Source organism: Spermophilus citellus (genome assembly GCF_964194105.1).
Source record: "Spermophilus citellus genome assembly, chromosome: 14".
Taxonomy (NCBI): Eukaryota; Metazoa; Chordata; class Mammalia; order Rodentia; family Sciuridae; genus Spermophilus; species Spermophilus citellus.
The window spans coordinates 76205702-76231491 of record NC_138194.1 but is presented as its reverse complement, the minus strand read 5'-3'; the positions used below and the strand labels follow the sequence as shown (position 1 = coordinate 76231491).

Sequence of the window (25790 nt, the reverse complement as noted above, 5' to 3'; positions counted from 1 at the left end):
TTGTGGCATGGATACATGCTGTGCTATAAGGGCTCATACCAGTGCATGGAACACAGTGAATTCCAGAGAAATGAAAGCTATTTTTTGAAACTAATAACAGAAAACACTCATTACTCATTTTGACTATTGTGTTAGCAAGAAGGTACTATCATTATCTCCATTATAAATGAAGAAACTCATGCCACTCACAAATGATAAACTGGGATTTGAATCAATCAGAATAGTGTCTCATCCTATCTCTTCCTAAAGCGTTCATAGATGAGGACTGGGTAGAGATTGTCATTCTTTCTCTTTTGGAAATGAAGAGAGCTAACCTAATATTTAGGTAAAGGAACATTTATCACAAACTTTTCTTCACTGCTGACCTACCTAACAGACCTTATTCCAGCACTGGGGAATGTTTCAGCTCTGAACTAGAACACAGAATGCATTTTCTTTTAGAATGAATGTTAGAAAAGTTTATGAAATGTAACTGAATAGTATCATTAAAAATATACTTCCTGTGCATTAAAGCCAAATGACCTTTGTAGGTCAACCTGGTGTTTTAGCATTGCCTCAATCAAAAAAACTTGGTTGAGTTTCAAGCATTAATTTATAAATGACATTTGTCAGTGCCTGCTTTGGTATAGTTTTGATATAGGATCAAAACACCACCATACTTTGAAAACAGGCCATTGAATATCTCTAACTGCCCTATTTAAAATGATACCTTTCCTACTTCAACATCTCCTTATCCCCCTGTTTTCCTGTTTTATCTCCACAATCTTATGTGCTATGATTCAATATAATATGTGCATTCATTTTTTGATATCCTTTCTCTTTCCTTCCTCTTAAAAAAACAGCTCCATGGGACAGAGATCTTTGTCTTATTTGTTCATTGTTGTTTCCCAAGCCCTAAGGCACTGCCTGCAACATTCAAGCAGGTTTCAACACATTTTTGTGGAAAGAAAGAATGAATTTAGCTGTCATGTATATAAGGAAAAGTTCCCTTTTCTTGGGCAGATAGAGCCCACTCTGTAACCCATTCTGAGATATTAGTACTAAGGGCAAGTGTGTGAGGATGTAGAATAAAATGTTGCTGTCGGAGGCTTTGAATTAGAGGCTAAGCTTAGATTCTTTGCTCGTCAGTTTTTCTTGAATGAGTGACTTTGAGCTCAATGTTGTCAAATCTCAGGCCCCTCATTTTTAAAACTGAGAAGATAAATTATGCCTGTGTCTTAGATGCAAATGAGATAATGTGTGAAAATTCTTTAACATCATGCCTGGCACATAGTAAGGCCTGAATAATAAAAGTTAATCCAGACTGGAGCCTATTCAAATGAGACAGGCTGTTTCCAAGGTTGCATTGCTAGAAGACCATCAGAAAAGTCTGGTGCATATTAATGGAAGAATCTAAGTGAGAATGTTTACACTGTGGTTCTTGAACGTGGGTGAGAAAGTTTTAAAGAGGCTTGTAAGACTCATTTGGGGACATTTTCAAGAGTCTCCATGCTCTAGAGAGTCTACAATGTTGGATGCATCTTAAGAATTAATGTTGTGATGTGACTCTGCTGCCGAGAGAGGAAAAGGTCTGTGCCTCTATGGTTTTGGGGTGAAATAAATGTTGATAACAATGTATAATACATTATAAAGATATTAAATGCTCATCTTTTCATGGTGCCCGTAAACATGACAAGCACACGACATATTGGCTAGATATGACACAAGGAAATGACTACTCCTTTCAAAAGCTTTTTGCATACAGCATTTCTCCCAATGCTCCAAAGGAATAGTTTTCCAGGAGATTTTACTTCTGAATGAAGACACTTCTATTTTAGGGAAAATGGTTTCTTGAATTTTATGCTTGCTAATCATCATTCTTCAAGTTGTCTTTGTGAAAAATTGTTGGTGTTTTTCAAAGAATACTTTACATTTCTCATTGTTACCAAATAACCTGGCTCTCTACCCTCAATATTGGAGATCATGTGGGGTCAGTCTGGCTGAGACAGAAAGGTGACCTTGCCAAATGAACAGAATTCTAATGATAAAAGCTTTTTTTTTTTTTTTTCCCAGTAACTCTTTAAAAGACAGCAGAATTATCTGACAGTGGGCTTACATGCAGGTGGCAGTTTGCAAAAATTAATGGATCTTCCTTTATGCTACCACGACCTTCTTAATGACCACTAAAAGTTACTTGAAATAATTCATTTTATCAATGCCCAGAAGTTTATATTTTTTGACTATAGGTGCCTAATAAGTACATGAGATTTCTTCTGGTGCTGCAGTATTCATGACTTAAAAAATAATAATAAAAAAAATCAAAATTGCTTTCTCTATTTGTAGCATGCATATACGTGGATATCAATGTGATTTAATAACGTCTTTTAATTAATTATTCTGAGGACAAGGGTGAAGTTGAGGAGGATCCAGGAACAGAAACTGTTATTCATTAGCTTAAAAGCCACGGTCGATAATAGCAGTTTTCCACCTGTCTGGCTTTTGGGTCTGCATTGGATTTTGAGTGGCTGACACAGACTCCTTTAGATTGGAGAGCACCCCTCGGGAATAAACAAACATCCCGTGATGCAGAAGTGAGACCAGTGCATGGAGAGAGAGCTCCTTTCTGCCTTTTGCCTTTAGTGCTCTCAAAGGTTTTGGTGAAGCACAAAGAAACCAACATGCTTGCTTATGTAGGAGGCTTCAAGCACTCTTGAGCTTGCTGATCCCTATTTATTAAAAGAATCTGGACCCCATGATGCCACATTCCTTTGAGGTAAAGTCAATAGCAAAGTGAAGTCAAGAACTGTGGGCAAAATGGAGTGTGTTGCTTTTTCCCCAAGACTAATTGCTTCTAAGTGTACTTCCAGAATTCTCCAAAGATAAAGTGGAAAAAAAAACCAAAACAAGGTATTAGAGCAGAAGGAAAAAACAGATTGTGCACATCAGACGTGTCTTCTGGGAATGCTGATAAAGGAGGGACCTGGCTCAAAATTGTGGAAAAGAATTACCGCTTGTGAGCTGGTACTGCTCACAGTGTTTTTGAGTAAGTTTTATTGAGGCACAAAGCTTCGATTGATCTGGAGTCATGACTTCAGGCTGAACTTTTTAGCAAATTAAATAAATAAATAAATAAATAAATAAATAAATAAATAAATAAATAAACCACCCTGCTGTAATCCATCCAATCTGACCCAGTCTGGACCTCTCTCAGAAGAATCTTGTCTCAGTGAAGGGGGAGAAAGCGTTACTTGTGAAATGCTGCTTGATGTGAATGTGTCATTCACTGCTGCAGAAAGGAAACAATCTTAGTTAGGGACAATGCCAGCTAGTTTTTGGTCAGTGAAATGGTTCATCTGAATATGGTTTATTGAGAATGAGTCCCAGAACAGACCCACTGAGAGGTGTTTAGAAACCACTAAGAAATTTGGATAACCTATCACTTACTACTACCTCATCAGTTCATTTTTTTTTTTTCTAAACAGCCATGGGACTTAGCCTGTTTATCCGCGTATCTATCAATTCCTTCTCTCACTTCCTACAATGAACACTCAGGTCTCTCCCAATGCCCCCTCTTCTTGCCATCACCCTCAGTACCCTTAATTGAGGACCCTCCATTTTACCAGTTTGTAAGAACTCGCCACTTTCTGACCCATAATCTAAGATTGATCTGCAACCAGGATCATCTTTATCTCTTTTCCTGTTGTATTCATGCTTTTTTATTGACTTGTTTATCTTTTTACTTAATGACACACATTTATTTCACATATACTTCCATGTTTAAGACACTGTGTGGGTCTGCAGATGGCTCAATGAATCAGACACAGTTCCTACTGAGGAGGAGTTGTATCCCTTTCACCTCCTCAGGAAATACACCTCATCAATACTGAGTCTTCCTCGTGTATCCACAGAGAATTCTTCCCACTCCACTATCTCTTTCTCATCAAGATGTAAAAGGCTAAGGTTTTTCTATCTTATGTAAATCAAAATAAAACAATCAAGAATGCCTGGCCTTATTTCTCTGTGGCTTGTCTACTGTTACTCTTCCCAGTTTCTCCCCATTCATTATTAGTCAGCTGTATGAAATTTGATTTATTTCCCCCAACACTTTAAGGACACTGCACCCACAGAGGTCACCAGTGCCCCCTTGGATGGTTTTTAGTCCTTATCATTACTATTTTCTAATGATCATTGCTGAGATAGTCTCTTCCTTGGGTTTCTGTGACTCTGCTTTCTTCTTTCCTGGTTTTCTTGCACCGTCTGTGGCTATTTCTTTTCTCTATTTGAACAGGCTCTTCACCCCATTCTAGCTACTCCAAGGTTCTGTACCACAAAACCTTCTTCAGTGATAGCATCTAATCTGGTGTTATCCACAAACCAACTGTATACTAATTGTTTGGAGATCTTTTTTCTGTGCTATGAATCTATAACTCGACCCTGGTGACTACAGACATTTAAAATACAACACAGGCAAAACTAAACATGTCCATTCCATTGAAATCTATTTTCCTCTCCTTATTGTCCATGTGTAGCTAAGTTATATTATTCAATTAAGAAGAGCTGTAGCTAACATTTACTATTACCATGTTCTAGGTACTGTGAGATGTACTTTATATAGGTTTTTGCATCAAGTCCTAAAAACCTGTCATTTTTTTTTTACAGATATGCAAACTGGAGCTCAAGGTTATAAATTCATTGGCCACATTATACAGTCAGGGGCCAACTCTGGCTTTGACCCCAAGGAACTAGATTTCAAAATTCAATCTCTCCACTGTCACACTACTTTCTATCATTGGCTCCAGTGTCACCTTTGACTCTTTTCTCTCTACATCTGCTCACAGGAACTCTATTGATTCTGTTCCAATGCATTGGTGTCTTTCTTTCTATCCTCACTGTGGCTTACTTTATTGTATTTTGCCTTTGCAGGATGATTCACATGATCTTGCTTGTGTGTGTGTGTGTGTGTGTGTGTGTGTGTGTGTGTGTGTGTGTGTTGCAGTCCTCTCCTAACTAACGTTGAGTCAATTCTTTGTCTACATTGAAGACAGAATGATCTTCCTCAAACTTGGATTGGATTATGACACATTTGCCTTGCCTTCTCTCAATGACTTTTCATAGCCTTTAGAATCTTCTCAAAATCTTATACTATAGAAAAATCTATTTCCTGCTTCTCCTTATTTTATTCTTCTCCTCTTTTGCTGCCCAGACTTAAGGGGCTGCTGGCAGTTCTCAGAACTGATTGTATTCTTTCTAGACTTCTGGTCTTCATCCATAGAGTTCCATTGCAGAAACCATCTTCCTTCCCTTCTTCATCTACAAAATAACTATTAATTCACAAGGCTGAGCTTAGGAGTCCTAGTTTCTCGAATATTTTTCTGTTGCCTACCTCTCACCAAGCCATCTAGGTCCAGAGCCATTAATGTATGTTTTTTACTATAATACCACTTATTCTTCTAAGGCTTTATCACTTTACTTTTCCATGTTTTTGTTCTACTAAACTGCAATCTTCTCATGAGCAGAAACTTTCTGATTTTTTTTTATACTAGTGCCTACCACAATACCTGGTCTATAATAGATTTTCAATTAAATCAGAGGTGAGGAAATGCAAATGTGTCCTGAATTTATTCCCTGTTCCTTCCTTTCCTGTTTCACCTTCTCATGTAACAATGCCCTCCAGAGGGAAAGTAACAAGTTAACCAGACCAAGCTTGATCCAGGATAGCACCTCCATCATGCACTGTGGTGGGTCTATACAGAAGAATTGATTTGATTGCTCTTAACTTATGGAGAGAGATGCCTAACTGATTCCTAAAGAAATCCCTGGAGGTCCATCCTAGTACTTTATAATCTCTAGTGAAATATTTCTCTTATGCATTGGTCCCGAATCTAAACCTCATTCTATCTTTTGTGATAAAACCACAAATGTTTAAGTGCATTCCTTTTTCTCACCCTCTGTCACCCAAATTTTATGTCTGCATAACTTTTCAAACGTTTGCCAAACAGAATCAGTCACATTGTGGAGCTCCTATCAGAGGAAGCATGGCAGGATGTCACTCCCACGCACTGGCAGTGGAAGGATCACTCCACGGTACAAATGATCTTTTAAAATTCATGGAGTGCTCTGCATTCACCTGGCCTCTCCTCTCACAGTGGTGCCACCTCTCTCACTGAATCACTTCCTTGTTTTCTAAGCTAAGCACTGCTGCCTGCAGAAAATACACCAAATTCTCCCAATATCGTAAATCCCCATAAAACTCAAGCAGCAATGGCTCTGAATGGAAGGGCACAGCATGCTTCATTCACTTGCAGAAACTCTACAGTTATGTTCACGATGATTCATCCAAGGGGCACCGACAAAAGTCATCAGGGCTCTTTATGAAGGGTTACAATATTTTCTTTTCCAAAATATTATCTATTTGTATTCAATTAAACATGGCTGTCAGTGTTCGAATTATTCATTCTATTCCTTGTGTATATGGATTTTGGTCTTGTCTAATTTTCAGAGTTAATTCAACTTTGAATTTATTCGAGTTCTTCTCACATGCCACCATACCACTCTGAAATGTGGTGTTTGACCCCAGTGGCCAGGCCACGAGTTCTGGTTCATATACATCTACTTATTTTTTTTTAACTGCATCTTCCTTTACTTCTTGGCTCCTTTTTTTTTCTTCACTGTCCTTCTCAACAGGAAACATCCACTAAAACTCTGTCCTTACCCCACTGGCTATGTTCTGAGGGGAACCAGTCTTCATTTTTACTTGTCTTCTATCCTCTTTTAGCCTCTTAAGTCTTAAATTTTTCTAGACTGCAGTTTTTGTTACTTTGGCCTTCCCTCTTTCTGAATTCAATCCTAGTCATGCCTTCTTTCCATTATCTTAATGATTCCAAAATCCATGTCTCCAATGCTGGCCACTCACAATCTAATATTTCCAGCTCCCACATGTGATGCCTTATCTTAAATGAATATTTCTGACAGTGCTTTAAACTCTCTTCTTCAACATTTTGTCAATAATTCCACCATTTTCAGTCCCCTGAAAAAAAAATCTTAAGGGTCCTATTTGATCATTTAATTTTCTTTATATTTTACACCCAGGCTTTACTAGTTTAGTCACTTAATATTATGTTCATAAGCAGCATGAAAACCATCATGGACACAAAATGGATGGGATAATGTTTCTGCCACTGTGGAAGGTAGAATCTGGTAGGAGATGTAGATATTTGATCAATTTTTCTTAACAGCAACGTGACCATACATATGAAAGTATAAAGTGCTACAAATCCAAGAAAGAAAGCCCAAATCCTGCCAGTTGGAAGTCAGAAAAACCTGTTTTGAGAAGTGACTTATTAGTAGATTGGAAGTCCTAGAAGGAGCTACAGAATGTTAAGATTAGGGAGTAAACACACTGGCTTGGAAGCATGATAGAGTATATCAGTGAAGGAATTGCCTGCAGAGGATAGGGGAATGGGTTTGGGAAATTAATTAGGATCATAAATGTCTGAGTATGCCATGATAATGACTTGGAATTCAGTGTATAAGAAATAAGAATATTGGAGATTTTCAAATACTATTGTGATGGTATGGCTTGCATTTTAGATAATTCTGGCAGCACTCTGGGAGATGAGTTGGAAGATGGGATTAAAAGTCAGGGAGATTAGTTAGGGAGCTTCCACAAGTTTGGCAAGGCAACTTTGTACTGTACAACTTTGTACTCTGCTTACAGTACAGAGGAAAAAACAAGGAGTCTGGGATTAAGGCAGTAGTAATAGAAAGGAGAGGTTGGCTGTGAGAGGGATTTCAGAAGAAAGAATTCCAGGTAAAATGATTTGAGGAGAGTAGGTATATTTGAAATTGACACTTAAGAAATGAAAAGAGGGAACTGATTATGGTTCTGCAAATAGATAGCACAGATAGTGAAGACTCATTTGGAATAGAAGCTTCAACAGTGAAGTGTCACATTTTATTGAATGTGAATTTCTCTGACAGTGCTCAATGGCATTATGAAGGAACCAAAAAGGTGGGTGTTGATGGTGACTTGGTTTTATTGATCCAATCTCAGCATGTATATCCTCTGAATTTACTTCCTATTTTTTCTTAAAATAAACATTGACTTATATCCACCACCTTTCCTTAGATAGAATATACTTATTGTAATTCTAAGATTTTTTTTCCTGTTGAAATGATTCTTCCCTTTCCCCCTTTATTTGAAATGACCTCTCTTCTTTCACTTTTTAAAATCATTTCCATCTCTACACTTACTTCATGTTACCATCTCTAAGAAATTTACTTTAACCTCCACCAATCTCATTTAAAAATATTTATTTTTTAGTTGTAGTTATGAATACCTTTATTTTATTTATTTATTTTTATGTGGTGCTGAGGATCAAACCCAAGACCTCGCATGTGCTAGGTGAGAGCTCTACCACTGAGCCACAACCGCAGCCCCACCGATCTCATTTTTATTTACTTGTTTTTGCCCTCCAGGTTGAAATTATAAAAGGTTTGTAACAGGAGTGCTGGGTTAAAATCTTTTTTTTTTAAACCATCTAGTTTAAAAAAATAAACATCTATTTAAACTACTAGTCAATGATATTTAGCTGCTGTTATGAGTGTGACTTCTTATTGTAGATTTTGAGCTAATTTTGAGCACATGATAGGAGCTCAAAATCTACCTCTGTTATAACCTCTATACCAGTATATATTTTTGATATTTCATGAATAAGGAATGAATAAATAGTACTTAAAATATAGTATGTAATTTACATGTAGTAAGTATGAATTTTTTAGTGTTTAAGTATTTCCTCATAGCAACCCTATAGATATTATTAGTATCCCATTTTACCTATGAACAAACTAAAGAATCAAGAAATAAAATAACTTACCCAAAGATATAGAGATTGTATTATAGTTTGTATGTGAGATGTTCCCCTAAGGCTCATGTGTTGAAGGCTTGATTGCCAATATGGCAATGTCCAGAGATAGGGCTTTGGGAAGTGTTTGGATCATCAATAGAGCAATCCACTGATGGAGTCATAATTGAACGAACTGTTGGGAAGTGGTAGAAATTGTAGGAGGTGGAGCCTAATTGGAAGGAGTAGATCACTGGGAGTATGCCTCTTTAGGGCATATACTGTTCTCCCCCACTTAACTCCACCCCCCGCCCTGAGGTTCATGGTCACTATGAGAAGCTGTGCTTGGCCATACCCCTCTGTCATGTTCTGTCACACCAGAAGTCCTGGAGCTCAAACTTTGACTCTAGAGCTCATGCTCAACTGACCTCCAGTGTATGTCCAGTGCTTGGAACCTCTTGATCTAATTGCAGGCTGAGCTTGAAAGCTTAACTGAATATTTTAGAAAAGTATGAAAGTGTCAAGAGTGGGGAAGGCTTTAAGAGGAGAGAGAAATTACATGAGCAAAGTCACAAGGTACAAATGAGCTTGGAGATTCTTGGTGATATGTTTGATTTTGGAGAAAGAAATGAAATTAGGTAAGACCATTCTTCCCTTGTATTCTGTGCCATAATTAATAATACCACTGCCTACCCCAGTTCAGAATCCAGAATTCCCTTTAGGAAAATCTCTTTTCTTTATCTATCAAATTAATCATTAAACCCTACTGAATTTGCCACCTTAATATTTCTCATCTATATTCCTTCCTAACCATCTCTACCTACCCCCTAACTCAAGCCTTCCTTGCTTTTTGCCTAGATTACAATAGCTTCATCCCTGTTTCTCTGGTTCTGGGCTGGCTCCATCAAACAATTTTAAGAGCAAAGCTCCCAAGAGTCAAGTTGCATTTGTCATTGTGAGTATGAAAGGCTTTCAGTGGTTGCCCGGTACCTAAAAACCAAATTTAGATGCCTTCAGATGACTTGCAGGGCCTTTCATGGTCTTACTCTGTGCTCAACTTGGTTTTGTGAATGACTACTTACTGGTGTGAAGGTCTTGGTTTTGTATGCTGGCTTCAAGAGTGGGAGTTTTGTATGCTTCTTCAAGAGTGGGAGTGAGTCTTGCTCCATAGGAGGCGTGCTCTCCATCCTGAGGTTATGGTCATCCACACTGTTGTTGCCTCTTCCATACACCTTACAAACTAACTTCAGGCTTCCCGCTTATTTTTTCATGTCAATCTTTTGTATATCACTGTAAGTTCCACAAGATAGTGACTATCATTTGGTTCTCCAGAATAGTGCTTGGCATGAAACTGACACTTAAAAAATGTTTATTAAATTAAACAGATAAAGAGTAAGCAAAGCCAGAACAATGATAAAGGGTAATATTTTATAGGACTTTGAAAGCCAGAGAGAATTGGAGATTTAAAAAATAAAATGATGTGTGCAAATCATTTTAGGAAAATTAGTCACATGGGACACTCAAATAAATTTATTATCATCTTTAAACCTGTGCTCATATTGTTTTCCTTCCCTGGGTTGCCTCTGCTCTGCCTCATAATCCCTCTGGCCAACACTGTCTCACAAGAAAGACAGAATGATTTTTTTTTTTTTTTATAACAAAGAGAATTATTATCTGAGTCTGCCATGTTTCTAAGTCAGCCTGACCTGTGTGGTGGGGAGAAATCTTCCTAAAAGTTCTTATCTACTCACTTAATCACTATCACACAGGTTAGTTGCACTTTGGTTAGTTTGTAATGCAAAAAGGACTTGTTAAAAGACAGGACTGAGCAGATTATGCTAAGTGAAGCTAGCCAATCCCTAAAAAACAAATGCCAAATGTCTTCTTTGATATAAGGAGAGCAACTAAGAACAGAGCAGGGAGGAAGAGCAGGAGGAAAAGATTAACATTAAACAGAGACATGAGGTGGGAGGGAAAGGGAGAGAAAAGGGAAATTGCATGGAAATGGAAGGAGACCCTCATTGTTATACAAAATTACATATAAGAGGTTGTGAGGGGAACGGAAAAAAAACAAGGAGAGAAATGAATTACAGTAGATAGGGTAGAGAGAGAAGATGGGAGGGGAGTGGAGGGGGGATAATAGAGGATAGGAAAGGTAGCAGAATACAGCAGTCACTAATATGGCATTATGTAAAAATGTGGATGTGTAATCAATGTGATTCTGCAATCTGTATACGGGGTAAAAATGGGAGTTCATAACCCACTTGAATCTAATGTATGAAATATGATATGTCAAGAGCTTTGTAATGTTTTGAACAACCAATAAAAAAAAAAGAAACAAAAAAAAAATAAAGTACTGATGGAAAGGGAAAACAACAACAACAACAACAAAAAGACAGGACTGGATAAGGATAAAGATATTGCCCAAATAAACAGCACTTTTCTCAGGAAGCAAAACAGTTTTGACTTGACCAAGCCTCCAAGTATGCAGGCATTTATCTTTCATTTATTATATATAAATGATTACTTGTTAGAGATATAACCACACAAAGAGGAGTGTGCTGGTAAATATTTAACAATCATCTCTCCACAAAAAAATGAGGGCTGGCTGGATCATTACATTTACCGATTTCTGTAGTGTAAATAATCCAACCACAGCCAACTTGAAGCAAGCATCATGATGGCACTGACTGCAGAGTTGGGAAGGAAGACTAACAACCTGTTCTTGCAAAGCCTGTACTCCCTGGCTGGGTATGTACATGTTGGGGATCCAAGTGTATACCAAATTCAGTGCAGTAGGTACTGGGAACACAAGACCTTACTCTTAAGGATGCTAGTGGGTATAGGGAAGACAAGACAGGCTAATAACTATGATACATAAGAATTACTAAACCAGAAACATATGCAAACTACAATGAATGCATAGGAAGAACACCTAACTTATATAGTTTGAGTTAGGGATTTAGCTGTATAAACCTGCTTGAGAAATTCGGGGAAGTCTTGATGGGGTGCAATGGGGCATAATTTGAATTGAGACTTGAAAGATAATTTGGAGTTTGCCAGATAAAGGGTGTTCCAGCTGAGAGAGCATAGCATGTTCAGAGAACTACCAATCATTCAATGTTACTGGAGCATAAAGTGTAAGTTGAGAGAGCCATGAAAAGATAAAGCTGAAAATGTAGGGAATGGCCAAGATCTTCTTTGTGATGGGAAGTTTAAACTCTAGGTCTCAGGGGACTCTAAAGATTATTTTGATAATATATATCTGTGTTGGAGAGATTCCCTCAGTCAGCATCATGCAGAATGACTTGTGGGGAGAGAGGAACTAGAGTTGGAGGGGCTGGAAAGTTGTGTGCTGAAATGGGGTGGCGAGAGGTGGTGAACTGGGGCACTGGCAGTGTGGGTGGAGAAGCAGGTCAGCTACCAACACTATTAGCCAGAACGACCAGAACTGCCTATTGCTTAGATTTGAGTGACCGGTAATGGGGAAAAAAAAAAAAAAAGGCCTTTTGAAGGACTCCCAGGATTCTGGCTTGAGAATGTAAAATAAGAGAGAAAGAGATAGAGGTCTATGGATTTGATGTTATTACGTGACATCCAAAAGGTAATTGCATATGAAGACCAGGCGATGTGTTTTCTAGAACTATGTCCTGGGGACTCATAGGTGGTTGATGTCAACATGTGTATAGAAGAAGTATGAAGAATGTACAGGTAAGGCTAGGAGGGGGCAGGCATGTGCACAGCAGGGGCCACAGCATAGCTCAGATTTCTCTCCCCAGATAATCCCCTACCATAATCTACTCCAACCATATGAAGACCATTCTGAACATACCCAGTCATCTCCCATCTACTCCTCCTCCTTTCTGTTGAATTGTCTTCCTCTCTTTGCTCCCTATCTCCTTATTACCATTTTCCAACATTTAGCCCTTTTCTACAGGTGCAGCTCAAATCAGGTGCTCCATGAAGCTGTCTCCCGTTTCACTTCTCCCCTCACTCTGCATGTTCTCTTTTGTGAAAAGAGATTACTAGTAGATACAGCCAGCATGGATTCCTTGCAGGGGAAGAGTTTGTCTTCATATCCCCTGCAACCTTCATACCTAGGGCAGGGCAGGTGCCCTTGGAGTTATGAGTGTTTAATAAAATTGCAGAGGACATTAAATGACCTACTGTTAAATTTTACATAATGCCAACCCAACTCCAGCTTTACACCTTTCACCTTTCCCTCAGCTTATTTATAAAAGAGCAAAGGAGGCTAAAATGTTAGTTACAGCCCAGGCTTTGCCTGTCGGGAATTTGGGATATCTGCATTTTGAAGAATTCATGAGATGCTTTATAAAATAGTTTCTAATTTTCAAGGTTAACTGGTTTTCAGATATATTTTTATGTGGCCAAATCGAGAATTCTGTAAGAGTGCAGGTTTTCTTTTTCTGTAGCCATGTAAGAAAATTTATTTTTCTCTACCGGTAGAATTATGGTGCAAAGCTGAAAATCTAAAATTGGGAATAAACAAGATCTGTTCAGCTAAGACAAAAGACCCAAAGCACATTACTGCAAAGGATTATCATTTAGTCAATTTATGGGATATGTGAGAAGTCTTTCCTTATACAAGATGTGAATTGGAAAGTGGAAAGCCAAGTTTTATAAATGAAAATAAAATAGCATGTTTTGCTACCTGTGTGCTAAGTGACAACACTGTACTTTTTTTCCAACTTCGTATAGATCTTTATGCTATTAAGGATATAGTTGAACCCAGACAATCAGAACAAATAAAACAGTTAAAAATGAAAGATGGGCCCTTAAACTAGGGTAGGCTCTGATTTAGGGCCAATGCTGCAGACTCCAGTCTTTCTGCCTTGAAAAGTTCATCACTGGTTAAGCTGCCTGGAGGGCAAGGAGCAGGAGTTCCCTAGGATGGAGGTGGAGTTGGCTGCTGTGTAAGTCACACAGCCTAAAGGATTTTGTACTCCCAAATACCAGCTCTGCTGCCTGACATTCCACCAGCCTGGCTCTTTTCCTTTGTGTCCACAGGAATTTTCCTTGTTTAAGATTTTAAGAAGTTAAGTAGCACTGTAGTCAGAAATTAGAGGGAGATGAAAAGGGAGGACAAATCCAAGCCATTTCATTATTTCAGCATTCTTCAAGCACAGCCTGTGAACAGGGATGGCTTAAGAGAGGGTCATGAAGGCACGAGATGGGGTCATTGAGGATCACAGGCAGGAGAGAAGACGATCTAATTAAACAGGAAGAGAGCAAATATGAGTTTTTTCTGATATGTCTTATTTGATCTCAGCAGTAAATCTGCGAGGTAAGAGGTAATTGTTTTGCCCATTTTAATGATGAGAAAACTGAGGTTTAGAGTAATGGACCTAATCAGTTTCTTTTACTCTGTGTGTTCTCTTTGAGAATAATAATCCCATCATATTGTATGACAAAGCAGGAAGCAAGTGTATCTATATTCTGACTATCACAATCTAAAAAATGATCCGACGAAAACAGGAAGAGACACGACAATGTGGTAATGATTTTGGTCTTTGAGAGGAGGGGTAAGAGATGCCTTTTTTTGTTTTTTTCTCCTTTTCCCTAGTTTTCTGTTTTCTATAATACACATGGTTAATTTAATATCATCACCAAAAAGGCATATATTGCTTTAAAAAGGGAAGTTTTTGTTTCTTGGGCTATCAACCTTCTTTCTAGTTGGGTAGAAATCTTTAAAGCATTTTATAGGAATAAAAATCGCTACTTGTAAGGATTGATTTGTCAAATAAAGCCACTAATAAATTTTTTGCCATAAGTTCTTTGATCCTCTATTAGGACTGCTCTTGTTTCCCTAGAGTTATACTATAAGAAAAGAAAAAAGACACCAGAGATTCCACTGAAAATAAAAATTGGAAACCTGATCTCTAAGACAGTCTGAGTACATATCCCTGCATCCTGTGGAAACAAATATTCAAATTGAAGTAAGTATTCACATTATAGTCTTTTACCAAGAGGTTCCGGTGTTTTGTGCTTTCAAAATACCAAAAGAACCAACCAATTAAACAGACTTATACAGTCAATGATAGAGATGTTTTATCTACATAATGCTCACGGAGCTAAGGGATCTTTTGGCATTGTATACACAGAGCTGGAATATAACAAATGTGGTCATTTAAACTGTGCCCCTTCAAAATCAAAACGTCCAATTATAACGCAAAATATTTAATCAGTCAGATAATTCTTTTTTCTACTCATTTTCAAATCATAAATTTGAGTGATTTACTTTATTGATTTTACCTGATATTAAGGTGGTTTCCTAAAATATAATTGAATCTCTAAAAAAGAGGAAGAAAGAGATTTCTGGCCTGGGGTTGCTATGTGAGGGATGTGAGTTAAAAATAAATAAGCAAACAAAAACTCATATTTGTCCTTTACAGATAAATGCTCTCTTATTTCCTTTTAAAAATGTAGCTCCTTTAGGCTATGCATATTAGACTTTAATAACTTGGTTAGAAAGACCTGGCCCAGAAGAGTATTTATTAAAATGTAAATTAAACTTGCCTAAAAGAAAATATGTAGAAAAAAATATTAAAATTCCTTGGGTTATAGAAGTTAGAGGTTTGAAACTTACGAAAATTTAAGAAAAGAACTGTTTCAGAAAAGGGAAAATGCAGATCATGGGTCACTCCTTTTGGCCCAAACTAACTTCCCTTCCTAGCTTACGTTCTCATTCACAAAGGGTGACACCATTCTTCCAAATGTGGAACTCTGGTGTCATATTGAATTGCCTTCTCTTCATCCTTTGTGTCTAATGTTTTCATAGTCCACTCATTCTTTCTTTGAAATGCCTCTTGGGTTATATCTTAATTTAAATTCTCCTGATAGAGGATCTTACTACTTAAGCCTGCATCACTACTAATAGCCTCCATAGAGGTCTTTCTGCCACCAGCCTGTAGGCCTTCAGAACTGCCTTTGCCTGTAGCTGTCAGATATCTCACATTCAGACACCACTTTCATCTTTGCTGTTCCCTGCTCAGTACTCACATCTTTTGTTGCTTCTGCATTAGATTCAGATTCCTCTCTGTGTGTGTCATGATTGGGTCCTCCAGGTTTCTCTTTCTCTCTCATAGATATTTCTATCAATTCAATCTTATTTTTACTGTCTCCTCAAACACATTATTCATTTAAAGTCAACCAAGTTGACCCTACTTTTTGTGCCCCTTCTTGTCCTCTTTTCGAACCTATACCGTTTTTAATCCAGCCACCATGTCGTGTCTCTTTTGCATGGAGTGCTCTCCCTCTCACTTTTGCTTTTCAAATGCCACATCTTCCATGTAGACTTCTATGATCCCTGCCACCCTATCCAAACTCCCATCCCATCTATAATCAAGATTGAATTACATGACACACTTAAACACACTCCTATTGATTTATATGTCATCCCGTGTTTCTCAACCAGGGTGTTATTGGTATTTATAATGGTCCACTTCATCATGGTGCAGGGCTGTCTTACACATGGTGTGACATTTGGCATCCCTCACTCCTAGTTGCTGACACTGATGGTATGGTGACAACCCCCAATGTTCTGAATACATCTCCAAATGCTCCGAAAAGTTCTTTAGAGAACTTACTATACCGTTTATGTATTGGCTCAACAAATAATCTTTAACAGTGAATGAATATTTTAAAGAACAAATCATAGTTCCCATAGAGTTGCACAAGATATTTTAAAAGGTGGAAAGGAACATAATTAGCACTGAGGTGTTAGTCATTATTCCACTTTAGGTGTGTTTATAAGATAATTCACTGGACCCTCACACAGATCCTGATGTTGCTATTGTGAAGAAACAAGCTCAGAGAGTCCCATTTTTCCAAGGTCATATAGGTTGACTGGGATTCTGGCATTTAAGTCTGGAGTTGTTTGGAGCCAAATCTTTACCTTTTTCTTCTATCACACAGCCTCTATAAAGATAGCTTTGAAGTAACACTGTGAACATGTAACCTAATTAGCAATTTAAAGTGCATTATTAATGCTGATAGGTACTAATGACTGTAATTGAAAGAAAGGACGTTAGACCAGACAAACGTTTTCTTTTCTAGAATTTATAACAAGAGTATAAATTGGAGTCTAATGAATGAATTTTCTCACTGACTGTCTTTGCTGCAAATGTTAACCCATGTTTGGTTTCTAATTGAGATGCACATATTCTTTACTCTCTTATTGCATTCTTAATATTTGTCTGAGCAGATGATCAACAGATCTTTCTACGTTTTAATTATTCAAATTTGGGGTAGTAAAGGGCTAAACACACCTATTAGGTAGCATTGCTAGATCCAAAGCAACGGGAATCTAAGAACTAGAAATAATTGCTCAGGTCTTCTATTAATCTGGGTGGCTTTAATAATAAATGTTATCTGAATCAAGAATTGCAGTATCATTTATAATGTTGCATAAGTTTTTTTGTTATAGTTTATTAATTATTTTGTGTCTATCTAAATGTCTAAAGCATCTACATTTTAGTAGTGTGTATTTATATATGTATATATATATATATATGTATGCATATATATTCAGTTACAATTCTTCATATATTAGCTAGCCTAGAACTTAAGAAGTCCTAGTGTGAATGATCCATATTTGTACTTTAAAAAGTACACTCAGGTTCTATCTATGCACACTGTATTCCTTGCAGGAGAAAGAGAGAGAGAAAGGGGCATCGGCAGGTGGGGTGGGGTGGGGTGGGATTCAAGCCACTTGAAAGAACTAGTATTTTTCATTTCATGTTTTCTCTTTTAGCAATGACAATACATGTTTATCATTTGTTTATTATGTTCAACAAAGAAGGAAAGGATCTAAAAGCTAAGTTTGTAAGTGCTTAGAACCATTGTGTAAATATATATAAATGTGTGCATAATGTAAAAACATTTTATTCTTATATTGTCTTATAAATAGTATCTACTGTAATGAAGTTACACCTCATTTGCTAACAAAACCACGTTCAGTCATAAGAAAATGGGCATTCTGGTTATCTGAAAGAATAAAGGGGTTTTTAGTTAAGCTTGGTCAGAAAAACAAACATTTAAGAAAATTTTACTTCTTTATATTGAATTCAGCTTAATGTTGGCCCTTTTGTTAGAACATTTCCTGAACAAAATGCTTTTTTAGCTTCTGCAACCTGGGACACCTTGGAGGGATCTAGAGGAAAAGGTAAGAGAATACACCCCCCCCCCCCCAGGAAGATGAACAAAATTATGTCCAGATGACTCAGTTATGTATCTCAGTTGTGGGTAACTATAGAATAGCAAGAAAAGTTTCATTATTTTGACTCAATTACTCTCTAAACTCTCTTGTTAACTTTGTGGTGCAATAGAATTCTTAAAGTTAATCCTTTGTCATGCAATAGAATTTTTTCCTATAGAAGCCAGAAATGGCCCAAATATTCTGATAACATTTCCATAGAGGCACAAATATTTTAAAGGTGGATTTCTAGAGTTTCTATTAACAGTTCCTTATATCTTAATAGTACCTGAACTGATATCTACTGGTGTGCTATTGAATTTTCCCCCATCTATTTTTAGATCTCCATTTGCTTTAGAGATGGATTTAATATGTAAAGCAGAGGCTTACACTGTGAAACATTTGCATGATTGCATTTTGGTTTCCCATCAGCTAAGTAGGGCAAAGTTGATCCCATCTCACAAGGAACTTTATTCCTCATTTCCTCTATTGACTTGGAGGTTCAGCTTTGCTTACCTGCTTCCTTGAAGATACTGTGCTGTTGAAACATCTGTTAGAGGTATTTAAACTCAAATTCTTGTTCTGATGGGTTGAGTCATTTTTCCATGTCTTCGAGTTTTCTTTAGGGTCAGAAGGAATGGGATTTAAGAATAGGATTCTTGCTATGAATCCATAGAGGACAGTGGCCAGGATCATTGGCACCACATAAAAGACACCAAAGTCCATTAGGTAAATAGGTGAGTAGTAATTCCTGGAGATCTTGTAGCCACAGGACACCACAATAGCATCTTTGTAGGTGCTAATGTTGAGATCCAGCAAGAAAAACCAGAGCATGCAGTAGATGGAGGTGAAAGCCCAGACAAAGATGATGATCTTTTTGGCTCTGGAAAATGTGCAGAGAAACTGGGCTTTGATGGGGTGACAGATTGCTATGTACCTTTCAATGGTAAAAGCTGTGATCGAGCAGGAGGATGCATTAATTCCCAAGTACTGGAGGTAAGTAATGCAGAGGCATCCGACGTAGCCATAGACCCAGGAACCATAAATACTGTCTGTTATGTTGGGGAGGCCGGCAGCCACCAGGACCATGAGATCGGCCACTGCCAGACTCACGAGATAGCAGTTTGTGGGGGTCCTCATGTGCTTGGTTCTCATGACCACCAAGACCACCATGATGTTTCCCACGATGCCCAGACCACAAATAATGAGCACAAGTAAGATGGTGACCACTTGGTATTCTAGGGCCACCACGGCTTGTGGTTGAAGCTGGGTTTGGTTCAGTTCACTTACTGTTTCATTCTCCATCTTTCCTGGCTTGAAGTTTCTCTGAAGCACTTCTTAAAACATCTTTCAGCGTCCACCTTTATGGCAGTGGTTCTAGCCCCTGTGAAAGGTTATGTACATGTTCATTCACAGGCAACTCTCTCTCCCTCTCCTTTCACCTTGTTTTCCCACAGTCACAGGGTTCCTATGCACTTTGGAAAACTTCTTTTATTGCAACTAGTGTAGGATCAGTTTCCTCTTTATCAAGGAAAATGCTTAAGAAAAAGGAAACAGAGAAAGCCCCCTGTTTTGAAATAGTGCCCAAGAGAAAAACTAAACAATATATGCTAGCTAAAAATAAATACAAAGAAACCTCGCACATCCTTGGGAAAAGTATAATAAAGAAGAAAGGGTACGGGGTGTGTGAAGGCAAGAAGCTCCAGGGTCAAGCTCGGTAGGAATTTAGCTGTGGCCTCGCTTGCTCTCAGAGGTTAAGATCTCTTTGGTATACAACAGTAAGGCTTCAAAACTACAATTTCCCATGTCCCCCGTCCCCCACACTCAACAGAGAATAATTTCTTTTCTTACCTTTTCCTCTCTCGCACTGCCTGCTTTTCCGGGTAGATGAAGTGGTAATAGGTCCAAGTTTCTAATCCTGCAGAAAATCTCCTCTACACTGACAGGGAGACCACTTAGCAGCATTCAGCCTTCAGAGCTGCAGTTCCTCTCAACCCTCGCAGCCCTTTTCAACTCATGACAGACCATGCAGACGCAGCAGCAGCAGAAGCAGCAGCAGGAGCAGCCGCTAGGCTGTCAAATCATAGATCGTCCCCTAATGAGAGCTCACACGCGCTCTGGCTCAAACACACATATGAGCGCGCACGCACACGCGCGCACACACACACACACACACTCACACACTCTCTCACTTGTGCCTGTCAGTTCTGGCTGATTTATAATCTTCTCCTCTTGAAGGATTTACTTTTAAGTGTGTTGGTAATACAGTTCTCAATGGGAAAGGCTGAAATCACAGGCAAGGGGTCCGGAAGCAGCTTGTCTTGTAGTTGCTGATCCTCTAAGTTCTGCAGAAACTCCAGTACCTGAGCTGCCCTGAAATATCATCCCATTCCTTGCCTGACAGGATTTGGGGCGGGGGGGGGTAGCAAAACCTGTTCAGTCTAGACACAGCCCTTGAAGCTTGAAATATCTGTCTGCACCGAAACCAGCTTTTTTCTCTACTATAGAAACTCTGAGAATGTTTCTCCATGGAATCAGTAAAATCAGCTCTCTCTTCTAATATTGTATGAATGGAAAATGAGTTAAAATTGATTTCAAACCATTCCCACTGTAATCTTCTGAGGATTATAAAATTATAATTTTAAAAAAATGATTCAAGCTAAAAGCATCGATTGAAACCTGCACATGATATGTTGAGTTTGGCTTTCAGCTCTGGCTCTAACTGCTCTGGGTGCCTTTCCCCTTTCTTCGATCCTCAGGACTACCAAGCACATGAATACCTGGCCATGGTTTGTCTTGATTTAATTCTAGGTGGAAAATCATCTAATAGAATTCTAGCCCAGTGTCACTCTGTTACCACATGTCTGAAATGGAACTTTATAGATCCATTTTTTAAAGAATAGTGTAATTTGGCTGTATTTTTATTTCTCTAAAATAGCCCATGGGCAAATCTGTACCTTTTCATGAAGCACAGAAAACATGTCTTTTTTCTTTAGACACCAACTGAATGCACCAAATATTAATGTTCATTTACTTTTATCTGAACTTACAATGAAAATATCCCTTAGCAAGATTTCCTGTGTGGTGAACTGATTATTTTAAAAAAGTTCAGATGCTCTTCCCTCTAGAAGATGTCAGTAGAAGAGTCCATTTTGAGTAGACAGGACTCTAACAATATAAAAAAAAAAAATCTCAAGTCAGATAGTAAAGAGAGAAGGTGACGTTCTGGATCATATCAAGTGACTCCTACCCTCTGAACTACACAGTAATCCTTGGGTACCCATGTCTTCTTCCATATTATCTGTAGGTATAAATTAATGACCCGTAAGTCACATCAGACATGTAATGTTTGGCCTGCACAAGACAGGCTCAATATGATTTAAAATAATTGGATCATTTTTTACCTTTTAAAAATTGGGATAGAAATTGAATACTAAATTAGAATTTTTCTCATAAAATTGGAAAGGTCTAGCCTTCATGGGTCCTCATTCCTGCTTAGAAACAGTCACCTGAGGCTGAGTAGTGGCTGAGGGTCTGAGATTGTAGGGGTCTTTGTAGAAGACAGAATGTGTCCTCTCCTATCTTCTTCACACCAAGCCACCTCCCTCTTATCTGCCATACATGCTAGCTTCAGGCTGACATGCATACCAAGCCCCTGTTGCCACGGGAGCATGGCCCCTGTATCATACCCATGTTCCTGAGAGAATCAAGGGAGGATACTAGCCAAATGCAAATTCTTTTATTCTAAGTAGAACTTTTCCTGACTTTCTGTGACTGGAGATGGATACCCCTTTACCATTCCCCATGGCCTAGAGGACAGAGGTTACTCCGAATAGTTGCTTCTTGCCTAATTCTCTGCTAGTTGGAATAAAAAAAAAAAATACTTCCTACAATAAAGGCATCACCTCCCTACTTCCCCTTGACCCTACTGCCTCCAACTCACAATATCCCTTGAAAGTCCTGCTTGATAAATCATATCTTCCCTTCTCATTCTCCCAGCGATTTTAATCAACCTTCAGCCACTTAAGTAGTATGGTCTGATTTCTACGCTACATATCATTAAAAAAGATGAGCAGAGTGAACATCTACAGTGCTATTTGCCTTTTCAATTCCACTCCTACTTCAAATCTTCTTTACTGATTTTTTCAGCACTTTTATTCTGTTTTAATATTATGGGTCTCTATTCTTTTAAGGCACAGTAGTTAAGCTCTTACTATGCACTTTAATGTCCAGGCAGTAGGACATAAAATTTCATGTTTATCTTCAGATAAATCATGAATGTTGAGAGAAGCAGAACTAAAATCATGCTCAGAGGGTTTGGTTATGAAGGGAAGGCACATATCAGGCGTGAAGACAGTGAACTGAGGGACAGAGAGGGTTCCCAAGCAAGGCAACACCTGAGGACAGTCTTGAAGGAAAGCATAGCTCTTCTGATATGTGGGGAGAGTGAAAAGACATTCTGGTTAGAGGTGACAGGTTGTACAAGTCTCAGCTGTGGAAAAAGGCAAGGATTTGGGGATTGCAGGGGTGATTTTATGATTCTACTTTGGCCGTGCAGAGTTGTAACAATGTGATGAGAGTCACTGATGACACCCAGGCCAGGTATCTAGTCTCTCTTGTGCTAAGGTGACTGACACTGACCTTGGCTCCTCCTCCTCCTCCTTTTCTTGTGCTTTCCACTCTGGACAGGTCACATTTCTGATTTTACCTTCCCAGACTTGCCGGTTTATTATGGTCCAACTTCATGAACTTTGCAAAATTATATTTTCTAAGTAATTAGGATTCCTATGGTAAGTTTTTGTTTGTAAACCTCCATTAGGAAATATCTAATATATATTCCCTATATTCAATGAACCACACCAAAATAGGGTAAAATTTGAATGAACTTTACATTTGAGTTGAGATTCTTTTTCCTCACAATAATATCTTAAATTTTAGCCAACTATGGTCTCTGTCTTTTAGTATTTCTGACTAGATTAAATGCCTCTTTGGAAAAAAAAGGTCATGGGGTATCTGTTTTGAAAAAAAGCAGGTAAGTTGCACCTAGAACTATATATAGATGGCAAATCACAACATTGCCTATACTTTTCAAATCCACTTTCTAAGGCCTGTGGTCTCTGACCTTGCACCTTTGCATAGGCCTTCTTGACTACATACCCCTAGGCTGGCATTGAGAAGAACATCAGATTTCACAGGCTCCCCTGTAAGAATGTCTTTGGATGCCCATCCAGGACATCCCCTTTCTCCACCACCACTCCTCCCCAGGGGAGAGGTTTCAGTCCATTGTCAGTTCCTGACTCCATTGGTTCCAGGTAAAAGGGCAAGAGAGAGCAAAGTTGTTTACCTCATCGTGGTTAGGGGGCAAAAAGGAAGGGGTCAGGAGCAGAATATACCCTTGTAGAGCACACCCCTGGTGACCTACTTCCTCTGACTAGGCCCCACCTACTCAAGTTTCCATTCTATCACCTTCCTATAGCTGGTTGACTTCTGAATCCATTGATGGATTAATCCATTGATGAAATCCGGTCCCTTATAAGCCAATTACTCTCTAAAAGCCCCACCTCTGAATATTGCTGCATTGGGAACCAAACCTTCAACACATGAGCCCTTGGGGGACATTCCAGATCCAAATTATAACATACTATCAGCATTTCTCACACTTTGGTCTGCATCTGTTTGAATCACCTGGAGAGCTTTTTAAAACCCAGACACCTGCCACTACCCCCAATTGTATGCTTCTGTAGATCAAAAATGAAGCTAGAGTGTAAGTACTTTTTATAAATTCCCAGGTGATGTTTGATGCTGTCGGACTACACTTTGAGTAGAAGTGTACTTAATGATATAGCTTAGTGGTTCTGATAGGGTTTGGGGAGCAATGATCAATCGGAATCTCTTAGAGAAGTTTTAAAAATACATATATCAGCCTAGTCTGCCTCCATATTTTGTGTATAGGTGTATTTTCTAGGATCAGAGCCTGAGAAAGAGACAGGGATTTTGGGCAAAAGCAATTGACTTGATCTTCTATCACTCTCTGTCTTGTACTATCATGATTGGCTTGGCTTGACAGGTGGGGGATTTTCAGAAAACAAAATATTAATTACATTCAAGCAGCCCCAGGATCAGGAAATCTGCTGATAATAAAACATCTGGCTTAGACACTGGTTTGATTGACACAGACCAGTATAAGGAGAGGACAAAATTTAGGAGGATGTCAAAAACCTCAGTAATCAAGATGATTAATATTTTGTTGAAAAAAATTTAAAGTATCAAATTTAGTGTAAAAGTGTCTATGATGAATAAATCATCAAAATTTTAAATAAAGATAGACTCGGTATTATAAATTTTCCCTTTTGCCACAGGCTCTAAGTACTGGTCCTTTACTTAACATTTATATATTTTGTTTACTATGGATTATTCTGTATTAATTTTGTTTTTAAAAAATATTGCATTAAAACATTACCACTGAATCTTTTCATAGACCCTTGTATTTTTGTATCACTTACTTTACTTTATCTTCAGCTTCCTCATCCCTGTCTGAATTTCAGAATCAGTGGGAGAGATTTCACCACAGATACTTGGTTTCATCTCACAGATTTTCTTCTTGGTTAGGAAGTAAGCCCATTCTTGGTATGTACAATAAAAGTTGAAAACTAATAAGTCAAATCAGCTAAATTTGTTTTGGAGATGAGAAATTGATGGTATGTGGTATGTGAGAGGGCTCATTCTGCAGTATGTACTGTTTGTTACCTGGCAGATGAACTGGGTGCAAGTAATTTGCTGAGATTTCAAAAGATGACAGCATTGAAAACTATGGCAACAGAGAGCACTGGCACAAGACTAGGGTGCCTGGGAGAAGTTGTATGAACTATGCTAGTTTCTAGGTTTTAGAAAAGCTGAATGTGGAGCAGACAATGAAACCATGATCAAAATCTCAATCCCAGTGAATTGAGTTCTGGAAGTCCAAAACAATGTCAACACAGGATTTGATGCTGAGTCACCTAGATACTAGATGAAGGATCCTTAACTTCCACTGCTCAGGTGTAGGCTTTATCACAGACCCTGGAGAAGAAGGAGGCATTTGGCAAACTCAATAGGAAAAATGTCAAAATTAATTTTTACTGAAATTGAGATATTAGCCAGAGAAAATTGGCTAGCTTTTGATCAACAAATGAAAAATGCTCTATGTAATAGGATTATAAAGTTTTGTTTTTGCTTATTGGAAAAGCCATGAAGTCTCATTTACTCTGAAAGGTAAAAATGCTGTATGTCAATACCTGCTTTGGACACAAGCTACTTTTACCATCTCTCTAATGTATATACTTTTATATTGCCTAGTGTCCATGTTTGAGGAGAAAAAAGGATCTTCTATGAAAACAAAGCACATCAGAACTCAACTTAAAAATGAAAATGAACCAACACACGTACGTAACTGCTTTCATTCTGCAGTATGTACTGTTTGTTACCTGGCAGATGAACAGCGTGTGCAGGAAGGGTTAACACTGTTTATAAAAGTTTCCCTAAAGTGTCATGTGGGAATCCAACCTACACAGAAGTTTAAAAAAAGTAGAATTTTAGTCAAATTGTCTGATTTTGGAGCTCTCGATTACTTTGATTTATTGCATGTTTTATGAAATACTATTTAAGCTTAATTTTAAAAATTCAAGTAATTTGGACATTTACTACAATGAAGCTATTGTATACTTAATTTTTCTGGCTGATCATGTTTTGTTACTCTGGCTTCTGAAAACTTGAAA

The 25790-nt window shown here is 38.1% G+C and overlaps 1 protein-coding gene across 1 annotated transcript in view; it reads right to left on the bottom strand.

Annotated features, from left to right (window-relative positions):
* TRHR (thyrotropin releasing hormone receptor) overlaps positions 1 to 20025 on the bottom strand; it is a gene marked incomplete at its 3' end in the record, with an annotated part of 42640 nt that extends 22615 nt beyond the window's left edge. Inside the window, exons 1-2 of the mRNA XM_081266805.1 lie at positions 19888 to 20025; positions 18553 to 19420 (exon numbers count right to left, since the gene is read on the bottom strand). Of these exons, the coding sequence (XP_081122931.1) occupies positions 18553 to 19341 (789 nt within the window). The 5' untranslated portion in view covers positions 19342 to 19420; positions 19888 to 20025. The remainder of the gene's footprint in view (positions 1 to 18552; positions 19421 to 19887) is intronic.
* Positions 20026 to 25790: the final 5765 nt, after the last annotated feature.